Source organism: Exophiala dermatitidis (genome assembly GCF_000230625.1).
Source record: "Exophiala dermatitidis NIH/UT8656 unplaced genomic scaffold supercont1.2, whole genome shotgun sequence".
NCBI lineage: Eukaryota > Fungi > Ascomycota > Eurotiomycetes > Chaetothyriales > Herpotrichiellaceae > Exophiala > Exophiala dermatitidis.
In genome coordinates this window covers 3186085-3205017 of record NW_008751647.1, presented here as the reverse complement: position 1 = coordinate 3205017, position 18933 = coordinate 3186085, and the positions used below count along the sequence as shown (strand labels likewise).

The window sequence follows — 18933 nt, the reverse complement described above, 5'->3', positions numbered from 1 at the left end:
ATACAGATCACAGAAGATGACGAGGGAGGCCATAGTGAAGACAACAAAGAGGACCAAGATGTTGAGTTTGACGTACGACGTAATAGGGATTTGGCTATTGTTTCATGCCCTCAGCCCATCTTCGTCCACAAAAAACCCGCAACGTTCCATCATTACCCTGCCAATGCAGTCAACCCGAAGATTTCAATGGAAAATAATGCTCTCACCCTGGGAAGTGGATGGCCGTTGGAGCAAACAGTCTAGACACGTCTGAATTCCACCGATACGCCTCCAACGCCTTCCAACTCAGTGGAGCTCATGGCTCGACATGAGGAAGCATTCTGCATAATGCTCTTGTCGTCTCATGGCCGAATCCTCCTCACACTATGGCCAAGAAAACTGTATCATGCTGGCTGTGTACATACGGCGCCGGATGTCGGTCGTAGTTGACTTAGCAGCAACCACCAGCAGATCCTGATTGAACGCCCTGGCCTTGACCGACTTGGACAGTGGGTTTGTTGTTGACGGTAGTAGTTCCCATACGTTCCTTGATCTGGCGAGCCATGGTCAAGAATGCTTGCTCGACATTGGACGCGTTCTTTGCCGAAGTCTCCAAAAACGGAATTCCAAGGCTGTCGGCGAACTCCTGTTAAACGATCAGATACCGCACGTCATGGACCTCCACTGAAAACATGAAAAGACTGACCTTTGCCATAGTGTATTCAACCACCTTCTTGTCTGCCATATCGCTCTTGTTGCCGACCAGCAGCTTGTTGACACCTTCGGTGGCGTAACGATCAATCTCTTGCAACCATTGCTTTACATTGTTGAAGGAATCCATGTCCGTCACGTCGTACACCACACAGATGCCATGTGCGCCTCGGTAGTACGAGGATGTGATGGTTCGGAAGCGTTCCTGTCCGGCCGTATCCCACTTTTTCTTGTTAGAAGTCCCGTCACTGTAGCAGCATCCTGAACACGTACAATTTGGAGTTTGACAGTCTTGCCATCGAGTTCAATGGTGCGGATTTTCTGCAACCGCGTCAGCCAACTCCTGCATCCAGATCCCCCAGACTGCGAGCCTGAGATAGCGACAAACGTACGAAATCGACACCGATGGTGGAGATGTAAGACTCGGTGTATGTGTCGTCGGCGAATCGCAACAGCAGGCAAGATTTACCAACGCCGGAATCACCGATAAGCAACAGCTTGAAGAGGTAGTCGTATCTAACGAGGCGAGGGTTAGTTTCGTCGGGTGCGAACGAGCAAGCAGCGCAACGGAGTATCACGGCGCGTCGGTGGGAATGGCACTCTGACAGATGTTAGCAAGGTGCAACATTTACAGTCCGCCGGCTGCAACGACGGTTTCGGCCATGATGACTTACCACTCGGGATTCATGGTGGCGGATGCGCGAAGGAGACGTCAGAAACGGGGGCTGAAGTAGCAGACAAAGGACAAAAGGCAATGTTCGCTGGGATCAGAAGATTTGGTGCTTCGAACGTAGTCTAAACGACGGGAAGTCGAAGCCAGGTGAGAATGATGAAGGCGAAGCAAGGATGTAGATGCAGTGGTCTGGAGGAGGCTTTGCGTCTGCGGCCAAGTTGGACAGTTGAGAAAGTTACCAGGTTGTAGGTAGTGGTCGGTAGTAGGCGGTAGCAGAGTACAGTGGCAGTAGTAGGGAGGTGTCGGAGGTCACTTTACAGGCTGTGGACTTTGGGCGCAGGCACTCACTGGCGCTGGCATGGGATGTGACGGGCGAGTGAGTGAAACGGGGAAACACAGGCCACTCGACGCGACAGGCGACTTTGTCATGTGCCAGGCTCCTGAGAGGCTGCGTTGGGAAAGATGGTCACGTGCCAGATCTGGTGCCTGCTTGACCCCTGAACTGATGCTACTGACCATTGTTGCACCTCGAGACTCACTTCCACCAGCTGACAGACGTCCAGTTCGAGCTACGATTGTAGTACTAGTATTTTATTGCCAGCTGCCAAACATTCAGGCAGCATATATCTGGTGGAATCTTCCACCGGCCATGCTATCTGCTGATGCCACTATGGGCCTCACTCGGCTCAAGCATAGCCATGTGTCTTGAGCCATTCCAACAGCTGAGCTTCATCACGTTGCTTGTAGTTGGCATTGCTCGTAATGGAGTCGTGCGTAATCACCAGGCTCCGGCTGAATGCCGCCGTGTTCTTGTCTTTGAAGAAATCGGCGATATCATCCCGAATCGCAATATCCGAGAACTTGGGTAGTGCCATCTTGATCCAGCGGTCCAGCACGATATTCGTCCCCTTGAGTCTCTCCTCGATCCGCTTCCACTCCTTCTTGGTGAACTCCCAGGCCACACGTCGAGTTTCATTGTTGTTTGACACCGCCGCAACCCCTCCGTGCGCATCTTGAACTGGAACCTCCTCGGAAGTCACAAACTGTAGCAGATCCCAAGCATGCTCAGGATTTTTGGAACGACCTAGCGCTTGAATGCAGATTTCCCTGCCATCCACAGACGATGTCTTTCTGAATTCGGCCTTGATGGCATCGTATTCCTCTTGGCCACCGTTGGCAACCGTCAGGTTGAATATCACGCCCCGAAGATTCTGGTGAATAGCCTTCTCATCCCCAGCTTTCCAAGCTGCAAACTTCTTTTTTCCTTCTGCAATGATGCCCTCATGGCCCGCTCCTGCTGCATACGCAAGGAGGAGCTTGCGTAATTGGCCTGTTAGCCATTCTTCGTCTTTGGGAAACTCCCAACCTATCGCTTCCGCTGCAGGTGAGAACAGCTTAAGCGAGAACTTCTTGAGCCCATCGGAGACTTTCTTGTTCTCGGAGAAAACGGCGCGGACTTTCGATAACGAGGCCGCGATCTGCGACCACACCAAATAGCTCGTCTCATTCTTGAAGCCTTCCAACAAGGACAAGAGAGCGGCAGTCGTGCCATTTCCTGAGACAGCTAGGGCCGTGGCATCACCTAGCAGGCCGATTTTGTCCTCTGTTGATAGACGATCAGGAGCTTGACCAAGCTTCAACAAGCGCTGGGGCGGGTAGTTTGTGCGGTAGAAGCCGCTCTGGTCGGCATTGATCTTGTAAAAATCATCGTCGACATCCCGAATCGTGTCTTCCTTGACAGTCAATGCACTGTGGACAACTTTTGCAGGGGTGCCGGTCTTGAGTCCCACGGGAATCCACCAGGTAGTCTCATCTTCCTCCGGCTTCGCATCACCTGTAGCCAGGAAGCGGGATTGGCGCAAAGATATCTGCCCTGGCTCTTCGGCCACAGTAACAACTGGAAATCCGATTTTGCGGATCCATGGGTCCATGAAAGCCTGGACATCTTGGTCTGCAGCGGCGCTAAGAGCCGCCCATAGATCGTTGGTTCTTGCATTGCCATATGCATGAATTCTGAGATAGTCTCCAACACCTTTCAAGAATATCTCCTGGCCGAGATGATTGCTCAACATTCGGATGACAGAACTTCCCTTCAGGTAGGAGATTGTATCGAAGATCTGGTCGACCTCCAAAGCATTGCGAACAGGAACTTCGATGGGGTGCGAGGCGCGCAGAGAGTCGAGTTCAAGTGCTGTTTGTACAGCTTCAGCCTGGATTCACCAATGTCAACAAGGACCGCATCAAATTACCTTTGGACATTCTACGTACCACAAACTGACTCCACACCTTCCACTCGGGATGTAAGTGGTCCACTGCAAGCCATCCGACCCAGGTTGCGAAACCCTCGTTCAGCCAAAGCTCATTCCACCAGTCCATAGTCACCAAGTTGCCGAACCATTGATGTGCAAGTTCGTGAGCAACCACATACGCGACCCTGTTCTTGAACCGGGCATCTGATTTTTCCTCGTCGAAAAGTACAGCGGTTGTCCGATAGGTCACCAGACCCCAGTTTTCCATGGCACCCATGGCGAACTCATGCACCGCCAGTAAATCAGACTTCGGGAGGGGATAGTCGAACCCAAAGACCTCCGAGAAGTAATCGATAGTTTTATGGGCATGTTCCAAAGCAAAGCTACCTTGCTCTTTGAGGCCGCGAGTAGTATACACTCGGACGGGCAGATTCTTTCCGTTATATTTGCGCTCGGTGAAGGCTTCAACATACTCGAAGTCGCCAATAGCCCAAGCGGCCAAATAGGTGCTCATAGTCGGGGTCCTCTCAAAGGAAACTTTCTTCAGTCCATCCTTGCTGCCCTTGGTCACGCTTTTCTCTGGCATGTTACTCAGAGCAACCAGGCCCTCTGGGATCTCGACCTCGAAATCAAAAGACGCCTTCAAGTTCGGCTCGTCAAAGCAGGGATAGGCTCGCCGGGCGTCGCAGGCTTCAAATTGAGTGCTAAGCATGTAGTAATGCTCCCCATCTGTGGGTGTATCTGGACCTGGTGTGACGGCTGGCTTATACTTGGACCGATAGAACCCCGCCATTGCATTGTTGATGGTGCCTCTGTACTTGATGGCAATCACAGCATCGCCAGAGGGGATTGTAGAGGAGAACTTGATTGTCGCCCGTTCACTGGTCGTGTCGTAGGAAACGTCGGTCATGGATGCAACAGGAGCTGGATAGTAACTTAGTATGTATGTTCAAACAGGCATGGTCTTCCGGTCGACGTACACCCGCCATCTTTACCAAAAACATCCGCGCCATTGATTTCCAGCTCTTTGGAGTTGATCACCAGCTCCTGGGTTTCATGCTTGACCTTGGAATCGATCTTGACCACGCCATCGTAGGACCAGTGCCCTCCGAGTTCGAGGTTGAACAGGGACAGGCTATAGTTTACGGGCTTGATCGTATCGGGCAAGATGTCTCGGTCGGTGGGAGGAGCCATGGTTCTTCGGACTTCTGCAGAACAGAATCGTACTGACGAGAGCTGGGTGGGACTGCGTTTAGGGAAGATCGGGCTTGGACAAGCCGAGAAGGAGACAGTGCAGAGGGTTCGTCTAGAACAGAAGGAAGTAGGGCCAGCCTTCAGCGCGGAACAGAGCGTGAACACTGAGGTAGAGAACCTTAACTCCAGCATCAACCTGTTGATCTGGGACTGAGGCCCAGGAAGAGCTTGTTGATCGGTATCTGGAGGTATTTGTAACTTCACGACAAGTCACCTGCACGCTTCTCCAACAGCAAAGTCAATGGCGTGTGTCCCGCATTCGATGATGGAACCGGCACGACTACAACTTGTAACCTCTGGCAGCCCATCAACTTGAACGACCCCAGACCGTGACGACCCCGAACCACGACCGAAAAGTATAGGTACCTAACAACTACTAGCAGTAGTACTAGGTATCTATTTGCCTATTCCACGTCCTCTCCAACAGACTCGGACTGCGCTACAACATTGGCTGGCAGCCTTATTATTAGTGTCTGAGCCTGTCGACCGCACCCAGCCTGCCGCTCACCCTTTCGTCTACCCGTCCGTTCACACCGTTCCGTGCAGGGGATGCCGGCTAAAGAGGATGACTATGTTGCGGACGGATCTGACGATGACCTTCCCAGAGCGTCGGGCCGGTCGCAGGCACGGAAAGCGGCTGCGCGGGAATCTGCTCAAAATTTCGAGGTGACCAGGACATGGGATTTATTGACTGAGGGTGCCGATGGAACCATCACGGGCGCTGTGGAAGGCCTACTCGAGGCCGGAAAGAGGAAGAGGTACGTGGTTTACAACGGAGAGGTTCAAGTTGCAGTCGCAGCGGAGGCAAAACTACTGGTATGCCAGTGAGCAGACGACTCTAACAGTCAGTGGTACAGACTCTTGAAAGACACGACACCGCTGCAGCGAGGGATCATACGCCATCTCATCCTCATAATCGACATGTCAATTGCTATGATGGAAAAAGACCTGCGTCCGACCCGCTACCTCCTGACTTTGATGTACACCGAGTCTTTTATTAGGGAATTCTTCGAACAAAACCCCATTTCGCAGCTAGGAATCGTGGGCATGCGCGATGGCATCGCTGTACGGGTGAGCGACATGTCCGGCAATCCAACCGCCCACCTTGCCGCCATTCAGAAAATCCGCAAGCAGGAGCCAAAGGGACAACCGTCGCTGGAGAACGCCCTCGAGATGGCTCGGGCAGCCTTGTTCCACGCACCCAGTCACGGCACCCGCGAGGTGTTGCTTATCTTCGGTGCTCTTCACACTTCCGACCCTGGAGATATCCACCGTACGATCGACAACCTTGTGACGGACAAGATCCGAGCCACGGTGATTGGGCTTGCAGCGCAGGTCGCTGTATGCGCCGAACTGGTCTCCAAGACCAACAACGGTGATTTGTCGAACTATGGCGTCGTACTGCACGAGCAACACTACCGTGAATTGTTGATGGCAGTGACCACGCCGCCCGTGACTAGCGAGTCAACGAAATCAGCAAGCTCCTTACTGATGATGGGCTTTCCTTCGCGGACCGTGGAAGACTACCCTTCTCTCTGCGCTTGTCATACTAATCCCTCTCGCGATGGATATTTATGCTCGCGGTGCAGTACGAAAGTATGTGGCCTGCCGAGTGAATGTCCAGTGTGTGGCCTCACCTTGATTCTCTCGACACACCTCGCTCGAAGTTATCATCATTTGTTTCCTCTGGTAAACTGGCTTGAAGTGCCTTGGTCACAAGCGTATCGCAGCAAGGCATGTTTCGCCTGCCTCAAACAATTTCCTGTTGTGCCACCGCGAGAACAGTGGACAGCAGCGAAGACAACGACAAGCGGGAGGTATGAATGCCCGGTATGCCACCACCACTTTTGCATCGACTGCGACCTTTTTGCACATGAGGTTGTCCACAATTGTCCCGGATGTCAAAGTGTGCGGATGCAGACGAGTTTGATGGGTGAGACCGAGACCCAAGCTGATGGCGGGTCTGGTAACCAACGATCAACCAAGGAAAATGGTACGCGGGTTGAAAATGAACATGAAGATGCAATGGTCGTGGATGGATGAATGAAGCCACTTCACTTCGTCCCGAGTTGTGATGCATATCATACAAGCCGAACTATTGGGAAAGAGCTGTCATTCACGTCAATGTTACAGCAATTGACACAGTTGGGATCGAACGTCTCCGACTTCAACAACTGCATACGATCGACAAGGACATTCAGTGCCGCTATCCGAGACCTTATGCCCAGGCGCCGCTTGTGACATGGCGATTCCGAGGAGCAGGGCCGCAGCTGATCGTTACCTCCTTCAAGGTCAAGAACACTAGCAGCGTGAAACGGAATGCACAATGGACGCAGCAGAAAGTGCTCTGGGAACCGTATGGATGCTTCATTTCTCTTTCCCTCTGCAGTCAGAGGACATCTATTGATGGTTTGCATATTGTTGCCGGCCTGGCAAAGACTGGACCTTGGGAATCACCCAAAGCTGAGTTGCCTCCTGCTCGACGGTGCCTTCACGTGGGTGCTTTCCGTTACGACACCTTTGTCTTCCCAGAGAGATTTTTCTTACGTTGAAGTCTTCATCCTATGCTCCCCAGCAGTCAATGGGGCACAAGGTAAACCTAAGGCAGTCTTTTATCAGTGGCAGCATTTTCGCTCTCTGCAACAGCGCTCTATATTGAGAGGCCCTATCGACGTTCAAGCAGGAGAGATTTTTAGCCCTAAGGCAGATCGCCTGAGCAGAGCAACCTGGCAGCTAACACAGTGTTGAGGAAGGGACTGAGTCTAATTCGTCCTCTCCCAGAAGGTTTGGGGAATTTCTATCCCAGCTCCAGCCTCCAGTCCGCCTCGCTCGAGATCCACGTCCGGCGTGCCTTTAGCCCCAGAATTCTCTTGGCAGGGGAGGCATGACAGAAACAGAGGGATAAGTGATATAATGTATCAACAGGTGCGCTGCTCAGCTGAGACCATGTGGAAACCGCCTTGATTCACGCCTCGCTCGGGAACCACGGGACACATTTCAGACCTGATCAGCAACTTGAAATAGTCGATCCCTCTCCCCAACCTAAAAACACGAAAACAAAGCAACCTCGCAAGCCTTTTTGTGACTGGCATAAGGGTTTCTTGATTGTACAAACAGGGTTCAATTCAACATATCGACTGCAAAGACTTCGGGCTCTGTAAGCTGAAGGCAGGCATTCACCCTCGCGGTTTGCTGATCATTGATCATTCTTGCAGCAGCTTTCCCCTTGCCCTTAATCACGAAAATCCCCTTGGAGAGAAGAGGCCAACCTATTCTTTCTTTGATCAGTATTGGGGACTGTACGTGAAGTCACTGTACCTTTCAACTGCTCTCGCCGAACATGCTGAAGGGCCCTCCGGGGCTGATCTATACAGTGAATTTATGCGAACCACCCGTGAAGGAGCGTTTAGTTCGGAGTTCAGGCCTGACCGATGTTTATTGAGTTTGGCTAGATAAGAGAGCACAGATCCCAGCCGTCCTACACTAGCACTAGTAATAGAAGTTCAAGTTGATGTTGTTTCTCGATCGGCGCGCGACGGAGCCTGCCTGATTCTGGTTGGCCGGTGGCTTAATTTACACGTCAGACTAAAAGTTGAGATTTCCATCCATGAAACCCTGCGTGCTATGCAACTTCAAACCTTGTCAGACAACCCCCATTATTGTAGGCCCGTGTTAGTGACAGGAAACGCCCCGAACCCCTGCTTCTTGCTACAACTGCCTACAGTTACCCAGCGAGCCACTCTCTCCGCCGCCATTATTCACCCTCCAATCCTCACTATAATTTTACTTCTGCCTCAAGTTGGGCTCTTGACATGGCGGCCAGTCATCTCCCTCCTTAAACCTCGCATCATATTGTTTCTCATAACCACACCAGGCAGGTTCCTCACGCGTCAAACAGCAGACTCGGAGTGCAGTGAGACAAGACACGCTGTCGAGCGTCATACTCGGTTTGCCTTTCTTTGGAACCGCTATCTTATCCATCGCCAGTATTAGTGGTGGTCCAGCTTTTGTTTGCTCCGAGCCAGATCATTCGTTGCGCGCACGGCGTGGAAGTCAGCCACGGACCATGGGTCTTGAACATCAAACCGAGAAACGCGTCAGGTCCACCTGCCCAGCATGCTTAATCTCGACTACAATTTGAACTCGTCACGATCAGAAAGGAGATTTAGCAGGCACCTGGTGGGAGACTTTACTTTTGCAAAAGAGCGAGCCCGGATTCGCCAGAAATTATTTTTGCAGAGGAACCTCGACCAGGTTTTAACCCATCACCAAAAGCGGAGTGAAGTGGGAGCGCCGCCTATAGACATCACGGGGGGCATATTTTCTGTGTCGCGCGACCGGGGCAGATCGGTTGGGGAGGCAGTAACAGCTGCCAGTGTGGCTGGTGTTGGTGCTACCGGGAGGATTTTTGGCGGCGGCGATTCGACAACTTCAGAATCTCACCTCGCGCGTGAAAGAGCACCTCCGAACATGGATTCAAAGCCGCGTCCCGAGAGGTCTACTCGGCGAAGCATACGTGGGCTTCTTGAAAAAGCCCATGAAGAACCGGAAGCAGAGCTCGTTTTGGACTTTAACAATATCCGAAAAAAGCTCAATTTCAAGACCAACATCTTGGACGAGAGTTCGAGACCTGCGAAACGTCAAAAGCGTGACACTATAAAATGCCAGTGTCACTTGACTATATGGGATAATCGAGTTGGTCATGAGGCCGTCTTGATCACAAAGTCGACGTACTGTCGGGTAACATCGACAGAAACAGAATCCAACGGATATTTTGTCGACACCGAGCTGGATAAGCCGTTTGTTATAAAGGCTGATGACCTCAAAGTTTCCATTCCTATCAAGGATGGGTCTATGCTGGGCTTTACTGACAAGTACTTTCTCGAGATCAAAATCATCCCATGTCGGAATGGAAGTCTATGGCCACCAATTCCGCTCCTGGGCAAGAGTGACGGTGACCATTTTGCACCGGATGCTAGGAAAACGGGGGCCGAGGACCTGCAAGGTGCGGTGGTTGCAAGGTATACACATCTGCCACAAGCCCCGGATCCCGATGTGCCTCTGAGTGTGTTTTTTCTCTATGAAGGACGAACATACAGGACGAAATACGGCCTGCAGGTGTTGGCGACATGGCAAAAATCGACCACGCCAAAGAAAACGACTAGACCTAGGACAAATGGCCTTGATCTCGATTCGTTTCGCGACCAGAAACCGAATGGTGCAGAACCGTCGTTGGGGTATAAGAAGGACGTAAAACATACGACGGTGATCGAGACACATCAACCGGAAGTATGTTACAACTTCTCTCCGCTACTCACAGGTCAGACACAGGATTTCCGAAACGCAACAGTCAAGGGTTACCGATGCCCATTATGTACGGTGTGGAAGACGTCTAAGCTACAAAATCTACAGTTTCATCTATCCACGATGCATTCAAAGTACAATTTCTCGGTACAGAGGCCACGACCAGACCCTACCACAGCCAGTTCGGCTCATATTCAAATCAAAGTCGAGCCGGGGATACAGCCTCTGAAGAAACCGGAAAAGGACACCATGGATTTTGAATGGCACGCGCCAGCTAGACCATTTGATCTGACAGCCTATGTTGAAGGCGACCACAGCTGGATTGGTGAAGAGAGCTTAAAGAAATGCGCGCCTGTCGAATCTCCAGTACCGACACCTACCGGTGTCAAGAAATCTAAATCAGGAGTCCTTCCGGTGCGAAACGTTCCAGATTTCCGGAAGCCTCAGCGCAAAAAATATCGAGCCATCCGACTCGAGTCCAAATATGAGGAAGAGGAACCGATGTATACTTCGGTCAGCCATCGACCAGTATCGCCGAGCGAAGAGCCTCGCAGTGAGACTGATGACGAGATCGACAATGACTGGCAAATTCAGTTGCATATGGAAAGGTTAGACCTGGCGGCCAAACGTGAAGGGTGGAGTGACTACGAGCGCGAACTGCGGAAACGGTGGGACAAGCATCGAATGGAAGAGCAGCTGGAACATTCTCACTACTTGTCTAACAGCCTGATTCGGTTTGTGCGCAAGCATCGCCACTGGATCAAGAAGGGAGAGGACGAGTTGCTCACGACCTTTTTCGAGTTTCTCGGCAGACTGAGGGACCAGAATGCCATCGACGACAATGTTGTCTGTGATGTGAACGAGCTTGTTTTCCAAGACTCGCCTAAACCGACGTCCATGACTACTCCTCCTCCCGCTGCTTCCCCGTTGAAACAGTCTTTGAAAAGCAGTCCCACAGAAGTGCCACCGTTTACCATGATGACTAGGAGACGTGGTCGACGACGCGAAATCGAGCCGGACACTGATTTGGGTTCGGCAACGCCGCGGACAAGTGGTACCGCAACACCAACACTAAGAGAAAATTTCCTCGAGTCAAAATCACTATCAGATTCTGCAAAACCTGCTTCGTCAGAACAAACACCAGCAGCCACCGTGGGCGGAAGTGATAAAATCGAAATAGTCAACGTGACTTCTTCCACTCCGCCATTTGTGTGCGGCCATTGCCACAAGAAGATCAAGTCGCCTCTGCAGAATGCAATCATGTGCGCTGATTTCAAATGCCAGACCCCTCGTCTCATATACCATCGTCGATGTGCGTCAAAATTGGACCAAATCGAAGGGAAGGGTCTGGCCACTTGTGGCGGTGTCGGAGGCGGCAGTGGTACCGCTTTCGGTCCGAGCACTAGTACTAATTCTGGTTCTGGTGTTGCCATTGCTACTGGCAACAAACAGAGCCTGAGTCACAACAAGGCGAAAGGCAAAGATAAGGCTGCTAAAAGTGTTGATCTCCCTGTTACTATCTGGAGGTGTCCGACGTGTGTGAAAAGACAGAAGGCGAGATCTTCAATGAAGGCCCCTGATACTAGTAACTCGATGACTGGCGCAGCTGCGACGGAAGCTGCGACAACAGCAGCAGCACCAGCAGCACCACCAGCAGCAGCAGCAGCACCAGCAGGAACAGCGACAGCAAAAAACTCGACAATGTCAACGACGGGGGCTACTATTGCAGCTCTGCTACGCGGCAGAGAGCTGAGCTGAGCAGGCAGCCGAAGAAAAGGAGGATCGGGTAGGGGTACTGGGGAAGAGAGATGTCAATCAATGATCCATTGTCTGGATAGTCTGGTAAGTCAGGACGGAGTGTTAACAGGGGACGGACTGTTCAGTGTTCGCAGGGCACCGTGGACGGGTATCATTTGATACATTTATGCAGCTGAAGTTTCCCACCTTTTGGGTTTTCCGTGTAAACAATTACTTTGCTATTACTAAGAATGTACAGTACACAGCGGTATGGCATATTTATACTGCGGAGAGATTGCTTCCTTGTGATATAACTGTTGTATAGTATATAATATGGACTTATCTGTGGCTGTTAGGTGACCTGTAGATTGTACACCTCCAAATTGCAAACTCGATAATCCCAATAAGGACCTCAGCAAGTACCTGTACTATCCTCATAGGACACACGAAGTGATATGGTAAAGGCTATAATTGGTATAAGCAAACGGCAGCAGTGGGCGATGCGCTGCGGGCACCGGGCTGCTCGAAAGACACGAATCCACTCAAGGTTCTGGGAGGCGCAGAAGTAGTGTACGTAGGATTGATTGTAAATGGGCATGGAGGAAGGCAGATGGATTGTATACAATGTAGGCTGGGGCTGCTGGATGCTCCGAACATGTTTAGAGAAAAGAGGGATGCTTCACTTACTGTCGCTATTCGCTATTTAGTCTCGGGATCCGATGCCATCAATCGACACTCACTGGTTCTCTCCCGGACACCTAACCTACGTACACTAGTGTGTGACACTGTGTGTAACCACTTTGTTCACCTGAGGTAGGTAGGCCAGGAGTTGTGTGTGTCACCGTCTTGTTTTGGTTTCCGTTGATTAGATGGATTTCATATTCCTTCTCTTGTCATCCTCCTGGTTAGGAAAGGAGAAACACTATGGACAACCAGGTGCACTTGTGCATCGCATCCATCAATTCCCTATCACGGGATGAATCTTGAGCAAAGCTCATCAGGCAGACCTCGACTGGACTGGCCTATCTGCCCCTGACCCAAAGACCAGACGGGAACAGTGACTGAGGCACAGTATGTACCGTACACAAGAAACAGAAGTACCTCCTGCTCCTCACTTACCACTGCCAACGTCTCTGATAGAAAGAGTCGATGCTCTGCTCTTCTGACAATCCCTCCACTCCGCTCCAGTCCAGGACCCCTTTTCCACCTCTTGAGACCGCATACCGGGTAGATCCATACCATGAATTCTCATCGCCTTTCCATTTCCATTCACTCTCACAACTTCTCTCTCTTCCTCGTACCGTACAGTCGCCGAGCTTAGCCTACCGTTGAAAAGTAAAGCGTGGCTTTGATGAATAGATGGATAGAATCGGATCAATGATATGACTTGACTTGTCAAGTACATGTCTCCCATGTACCGTATGCTGCTTACCTACCTACCTTGCCTACCTATTAGGAGCCATAACGCCAAGTTTCGAAACGACGAAATTGGATGGGATGGAATGAACCCAAAAGATTGTGAACCAACAGTGTTGGACATGCAATGCGATGCATCGCCGGAATTGAACTCCAACTCTTGTGATCTTGACATACCTAGTATGGACAACGTTGTATGTGCAACTGCCATGCATATCCATATGATCGTTGGCCGGAGGTACCAGGTAGATCTCACAAGTCTCTCGTCTCGGATAATAATATCCCGCGCACATCACTTCGCGCCGAGGTCCAACTTATCAGAGTTCAAGTTTTTTGGTGACGTCCCCTTTTTCGAAGAGGAAAAGTGGATGAAAAGTGGATCCCGCTCCGACCGCACATTTACCACGCACAAAACGCACAGACATATTTTCAATCCACATCATTTCCCCTCGCAATCGACCACAGGATTGAGAATACAGCGCTTCCCGTTCGCTCAGCGGTACTTAAGCTCAATGCCGGTCAGTTAGTACTAAAGTCGGTGACGATTTGGGAATCCTGACTGTCGATTGTTTTTGCCTTTTTATCACTTGGTCGTGCCACTGTTGTTTTGTTTTGGTTTTTTTTTCCGGGGTAAGAGGAACAGAAAACGATATTGTTTCTTACGGCAAATATCCTTTTTTTTTTGCTATAGTTGAGAATGGCCTCTGGTGTACTAGTAGCTGAGGTTTGACTCTGTCGGTTTTGCAAAGGATCGAGCACAGTACGGTGTAGTACAGTACCTACTGTACGCAAGGGGACTGCTTCGCTTCGGGAATCTTAACTCTGATGAATGCGAACGTGAACATGAACATACTGGAGCAGTATTGTACAGTAGTACCCAAAGTAGTGTTCTGATGATAATCATAGAATGGGTAACCGATAGTAGTACGTACGTATGGATGGATGTCGAGAGTCACCGTCGCGGTACAACTGAGTGTGCAGTGCCTCATTAAGAACACACTGAACAGTTAGGTAGTAGTACTGTACCAATGATCTGATAGGAGATTCAATATGCTGTACAAGGCATTCAACATACAGTGCCAGACATCGGAGAGGCTTAAACAAACATTGAACACTGAACACCTATCTCATCTTGTCGTGCTGTTGGATGCGGCGACCGCGACATCCCTGACCTTGGAAGTGCATTTCGGCAATTTTGCGGCTTAATTATGTCCCAGGGTCCAATCGTCTGTGACGAACTTGAATGCCAAACTCAAGTCCACCTATCCCAGGCCGTCAAGTATCCACACCAGCTTACCTAAATATTTTTACTTTCATAAATCAAACCCACGTTGCCAGCTCAACAATTAGGCCCAGCAGAATTTCTCTTGGGTCGGTCGGGAATGTGGTCTAATGGTATGACGTTTCCTTAGCATCAATCGATTACTGTGATCTCGATTGGAAAAGGTTCGGGGTTCGATTCCCTGCATTTCCATATACTTTTTTGCTTTTTGTTCTCATTACCCGACTGAATTGTCGTTGACGACTTTTTTTGAATTTTTGTTCCGTGTACTGCAGTGGTCAGGCACTTCTTGAAGTTGAGCCCCCATGATTATGTGAATTTCTCCAGTCTGGTCAGTTACTCTTTTTTTTGTGTGTGTGGCACAGGAAAGTGACCTAGACCCAGCGGGCAAACAAGCTTCTGGCAAGCAAGCTCAAGCTCAAGCTCAAGCTTCGGGGATTACTACTGTACCGACTGACTAACTTCGTCGGTTGGTGGTGGTTGAGTTGACTCAAATAACTACACACTGCATCCGGGCAATAATGCCATACCATGCCATGCCATGCCAGTCGCTCAGGTCAGTGAGTCAACTATGTACTAGAACCGACTTCGCTACGCTCCGTAGGATAATATCTATATATACTTGTATTCTTCAAGATTTGCAGATATTGTAGAACCTACTCCGCTTCGCGGATCATTCTCTCTTTTTCACCCGTGGGAACAACAACCATATAATACCCAGCACCACGATCAGAGCCAGAATAATAGGCTGCAACACCTTGACGCCCTTGCTGGCGGCAATGGCACCAATAATAAATGGAAACACCGTGCCGCCCGTGCCGCCAAAGGCCATGCCAAACCCAATAGCGCTGACATGGATATGTTTGGGCAACAACTTGGCGGCCATCATGACGCATCCGGGGAACAAGGGACCCAAAAAGAAGCCCAAGAATGCCACGGAAACCGCCGACACAATGTACTGCGGCACGAGCCAGAAGACGAGTTGGAGAGCCAGGCAGATGCCCAAATACACAGTGATGCAGATCCGCTCGCCAAAGCGCTCGGTGACAAATCCCAACGATGCCCGGCCTAGTGCTTGGCCGGCCCAAAACCCAGTGCCTGAGTATCCTGATGCAGAGGGTGATGCTCCTCGGACGCGTAGCATGAAGGTTACGATCCAGCCTCCTAGACCGACTGTGACGGAGAGAGATGGGATGTTAGCACCGATAGGTGGACAATGATATTGGGGTAGAGGAAGAGGGAGGAGGAAACACATATTTGCCAGAACGCTGGTTTTCGAACTGCTGACGCATTTCTCATCTTACCTTCAATGCCCATGTATATAAAGAAAAAGGCCGAACACAACCATGTAATCTTGGATTTCAAGGCTTCTCGCGTCCGACCTCCACCGGCGTCGTTCTCCCGCGGATGTTCGATCCGATAGACCTCGCCGGTCTTGGGCCAGAAACTTACGGTGAGGCCGGTGAGCTCGACGAATGCAGCGCCAATCTGCGGAGGTCAGTATGGGTAGATGGCGGGCATACAGCCATATTGCGGTAATCCTGATGTGCTCGGAGAATATCCCTGCAACGTACCATGAAAAAGTAGAAATTCCACCAGGGCAAACCCGCGTTAACGACCATGGACGTGGCGATCAACGGTGCCAAAAGTGCGCCAACCGAGTAGCAAGAGTGCATGACCCCCTGCACGGCGTTGGCATTGTCCATGACACCGACCCAGGCGCAGAAACAGGCATCGGTCAGGCCGTTGCCGAACCCGGAAATGGTGTTGACCACCACAAGGAGAGGGAAAGGCGGATGGGCGGACAAGACAGCGTAGGTAATGATGTGGCAGATTGGTGCCATGATTGCAATGCCGCGTTGACCGAATTTGGCATGGATGGATGCATTGGTGAAGGCGGCTACCGAGTAGCCGGCGAAGGGGGTCAGAAAAATCAAAGAGACAATGGTGTAATTAAGGTGGTAGTATGATTCCAGCTGTCCAGACTGATGTCAGCTAGCTGGACAGAGATAGACCTGTCGCGGACATAGCAGAACACACATATGGGATTAAAGCCTGCAAGAGATCATGTCAGCCATGGTTCTCATAGTAGGACTGTAGAGCAAGACATACACCGACTGCAGCATCGTTCAGTCCGGCAATGATAAATGAAAAACATGCAAATGCAAGCCGGGCAATGTTGCCTTTTGGTCTGTTCCATTTTTGTACAGTAGTGCAATGGGCCGATTCGGACGGCAGAGGTACATCGTTCGTGGCATTATAGTCGGTGGTCGTGGTCGCATTGTCTTCTTCATCAGAAGTACTAGAAGAGCGGTCGTGTCGCCTAGTATTTCCCACCACCCGTCGTGACAGTTCTCGTAGCGACCTGCCGGGAGCCTTGAGACTTAGTTCGAAAGTCTCCGGCGCGGATGGCTGAGACTCGTGCCGCGATCTGGTCATGGTTTGGGTCGTAGACATTGTGGCTTGGGGAGTCAAGCGCACAGCAAGGAAAGCAGAGAACAATGCCCTCAATTAAATTAGAGGAATCCATGAAAGGAAGTATTACTAACTAGCAGTGCCTATCAATAATAATGACAGACTGCCCGTCGTAGCCTCGACGCAAGGACAGATCTAACTACAATGTTGTAAGTGTTGCCGAAGCGGATTGTCCCAGAGCGGGATCTGTGCCGCCATCCGAGTCCGAAAGAGTCATGGGTTTTCCACGAATCGGAAGCTTTCAGCCTCGCACTGCCATCGTCAACTTCACGGTGCTCGAGTTTTGGATCTACTAACCTGTTAAGCCGGCAATTAGGTACGTACTTATTAGTACTACTGGTAATAGTAAGGTAGATTATGTATGTACGCCAATCAAGCGTGGGCGACTGCGATTGTGTGATAGATATCGAGCTTGCTCTAATCGGACCGGCGGTGATGGATTTAGTGCACTCCATACGCTGACCAACACTCGCAGGATCCCTGTCATCCCCAGTCTGGGGCATGAAATCGGTCTTATTGTAACTATGCACGCTCGGGGCGGGAAGCCAGGGTGCTGATCGTCGAGATCCGCCATATCCTCGATATAACAGTGTATATTGTCCTGCAACAACGACAACCGTCGAGTCTGTCGCTCCCTGGCCCGCGGAGCCAGCAAGATAAGTTTTCAATTCTCAAAATTCGTCCCCGATAATGTACACTAACAGACACCTTTGATAACCTCGCCTAACGCACCAGCAGCATCGTTCCCCCACAAGTTCAAAGTGATGAAATGATTGATAAGCTTACCAACCATCCCGATCATACTGCAGAGGCAGGCCCCAGTCGCTCTGCTCGCCTATCTCGAGCCCGGCCTGATCATGGGCCCTCGCTCATCATCCTGTTCCTTCTTAGTCGAACCAGCAAAGGCCTTTTTCTCAAATCCCGGCTCGGCCCCCTTCAGCCTGGAATCACTTCGAGACACGGTCTTATCGGGAGTAAACTGTTTGGCCTTGATACCGCCTCTGGCTTCATCAGTTCCCTCGCTGATGCTCCTGTTTGCCGGGCTAGCGTCAAGAGGATTGCCCCAAGCATTCTGTTGTCCGGACCTTTCCCGGATCTCGTCTATGCTGGCTCCGGACTTGTCGAATGCCACAGACGCCTGGGCCGCAACTGCATCATCGGTGCCAGACTTTGAGACTTCGTCTGACTGTCGGTCAATATTGTGGCGATTCTGTTGGGCCGCCCTTTTGTCCTCGGCGTTTTGGGTGGATTGCACTTTCTGCTCTGGGTTTCCGGATGACACGGCTGCGAGCGACCGTCTTTGGACACGTGTGTTGCACACAATTTGTTGCGATGAAAGAGCCCTGGTGCTCATCCCACGACGGACTGTGCCGCTAGATAGAGTAGTGATAAAGGAACGACGCATGGTAGGTATCTGTATCTTCCCCTCCTGCCGTGGAGGTGCCGCAGTCCTCGGCAACGTAAACCTTACGTGTAGAACGGGTTTGCTGGAGTTGGGAGCCTGGAGGTGTGGCGGCCGACTACAGTGCTGACCAAACCAGTTTGCACGACAAGAAACCAGCAACACTGGCGGCGATAGCAATAGCAATACTCGCGATCACACCGCCGTTGGAGCTGAGTTCGAGTTGCCGGAAACTTGAAGCTGAGCCCTGAATCGAATCGAACGGTTGGACGGAAAGACGTAATTCGCGCGTCATGGGTCGCGTCCGGGGTAAAGCAGCAGCCCAATCGGATCCCGAGCCTGAATCTGGATGACCATTTCCGTCGCGATTAATGGTGCGTTTTCTGCTGATTCAGGGGCACAAGACACAACAATAAGTAACATTATTATGCCACTGCAGTATCAGTTTGCA

The 18933-nt window shown here is 51.0% G+C and overlaps 6 protein-coding genes and 2 non-coding genes across 9 annotated transcripts; 4 read left to right on the top strand and 4 right to left on the bottom strand.

The window, feature by feature from the left end:
- Nucleotides 1-430: 430 nt before the first annotated feature.
- Nucleotides 431-1354, bottom strand: HMPREF1120_02621 (GTP-binding protein ypt1; the record flags this gene model as incomplete). The annotated part of the gene is made up of 5 exons (XM_009156666.1): nt 431-625; nt 686-913; nt 964-1011; nt 1083-1206; nt 1323-1354. The coding sequence occupies 5 exons, from the start codon at nt 1352-1354 to the stop codon at nt 431-433; spliced, it is 627 nt and encodes a 208-aa protein (XP_009154914.1).
- Nucleotides 1355-2049: 695 nt separating this feature from the next.
- Nucleotides 2050-4806, bottom strand: HMPREF1120_02620 (glutamyl aminopeptidase; the record flags this gene model as incomplete). The annotated part of the gene is made up of 3 exons (XM_009156665.1): nt 2050-3573; nt 3632-4536; nt 4593-4806. 3 exons carry the CDS (start codon nt 4804-4806, stop codon nt 2050-2052), a joined length of 2643 nt encoding a protein of 880 aa, XP_009154913.1.
- A 178-nt stretch (nt 4807-4984) lies between these two features.
- On the top strand, nt 4985-8484 carry HMPREF1120_02619. 2 transcript variants are annotated; one of them, XM_009156664.1, is made up of 3 exons: nt 4985-5624; nt 5724-8023; nt 8082-8484. In XM_009156664.1, the coding sequence occupies exons 1-2, from the start codon at nt 5416-5418 to the stop codon at nt 6907-6909; spliced, it is 1395 nt and encodes a 464-aa protein (XP_009154912.1). In that variant the 5' UTR covers nt 4985-5415; the 3' UTR covers nt 6910-8023; nt 8082-8484. The 2 variants fall into 2 exon arrangements, with proteins under 2 accessions (XP_009154912.1, XP_009154911.1); XM_009156663.1 differs by having other exon boundaries at nt 5724-8484.
- A 40-nt stretch (nt 8485-8524) lies between these two features.
- HMPREF1120_02618 (uncharacterized protein) lies at nt 8525-12318 on the top strand. Its single transcript, XM_009156662.1, has one exon. It carries the CDS (start codon nt 8983-8985, stop codon nt 11926-11928), a length of 2946 nt encoding a protein of 981 aa, XP_009154910.1. The 5' UTR covers nt 8525-8982; the 3' UTR covers nt 11929-12318.
- Nucleotides 12319-13778: 1460 nt separating this feature from the next.
- Nucleotides 13779-13894, top strand: HMPREF1120_09274. Its single transcript, XR_634393.1, has one exon. It is a non-coding gene; the product is annotated as a 5S ribosomal RNA (ribosomal RNA).
- An 807-nt stretch (nt 13895-14701) lies between these two features.
- Nucleotides 14702-14797, top strand: HMPREF1120_09301. The gene has a single exon. It is a non-coding gene; the product is annotated as a tRNA-Ala (tRNA).
- Nucleotides 14798-15278: 481 nt separating this feature from the next.
- Nucleotides 15279-17062, bottom strand: HMPREF1120_02617 (MFS transporter, FHS family, glucose/mannose:H+ symporter; the record flags this gene model as incomplete). The annotated part of the gene is made up of 5 exons (XM_009156661.1): nt 15279-15778; nt 15910-16093; nt 16180-16581; nt 16646-16660; nt 16718-17062. The coding sequence occupies 5 exons, from the start codon at nt 17060-17062 to the stop codon at nt 15279-15281; spliced, it is 1446 nt and encodes a 481-aa protein (XP_009154909.1).
- An 853-nt stretch (nt 17063-17915) lies between these two features.
- Nucleotides 17916-18485, bottom strand: HMPREF1120_02616 (uncharacterized protein; the record flags this gene model as incomplete). Its single annotated transcript, XM_009156660.1, has 1 exon — nt 17916-18485. The coding sequence occupies one exon, from the start codon at nt 18483-18485 to the stop codon at nt 17916-17918; it is 570 nt and encodes a 189-aa protein (XP_009154908.1).
- Nucleotides 18486-18933: the final 448 nt, after the last annotated feature.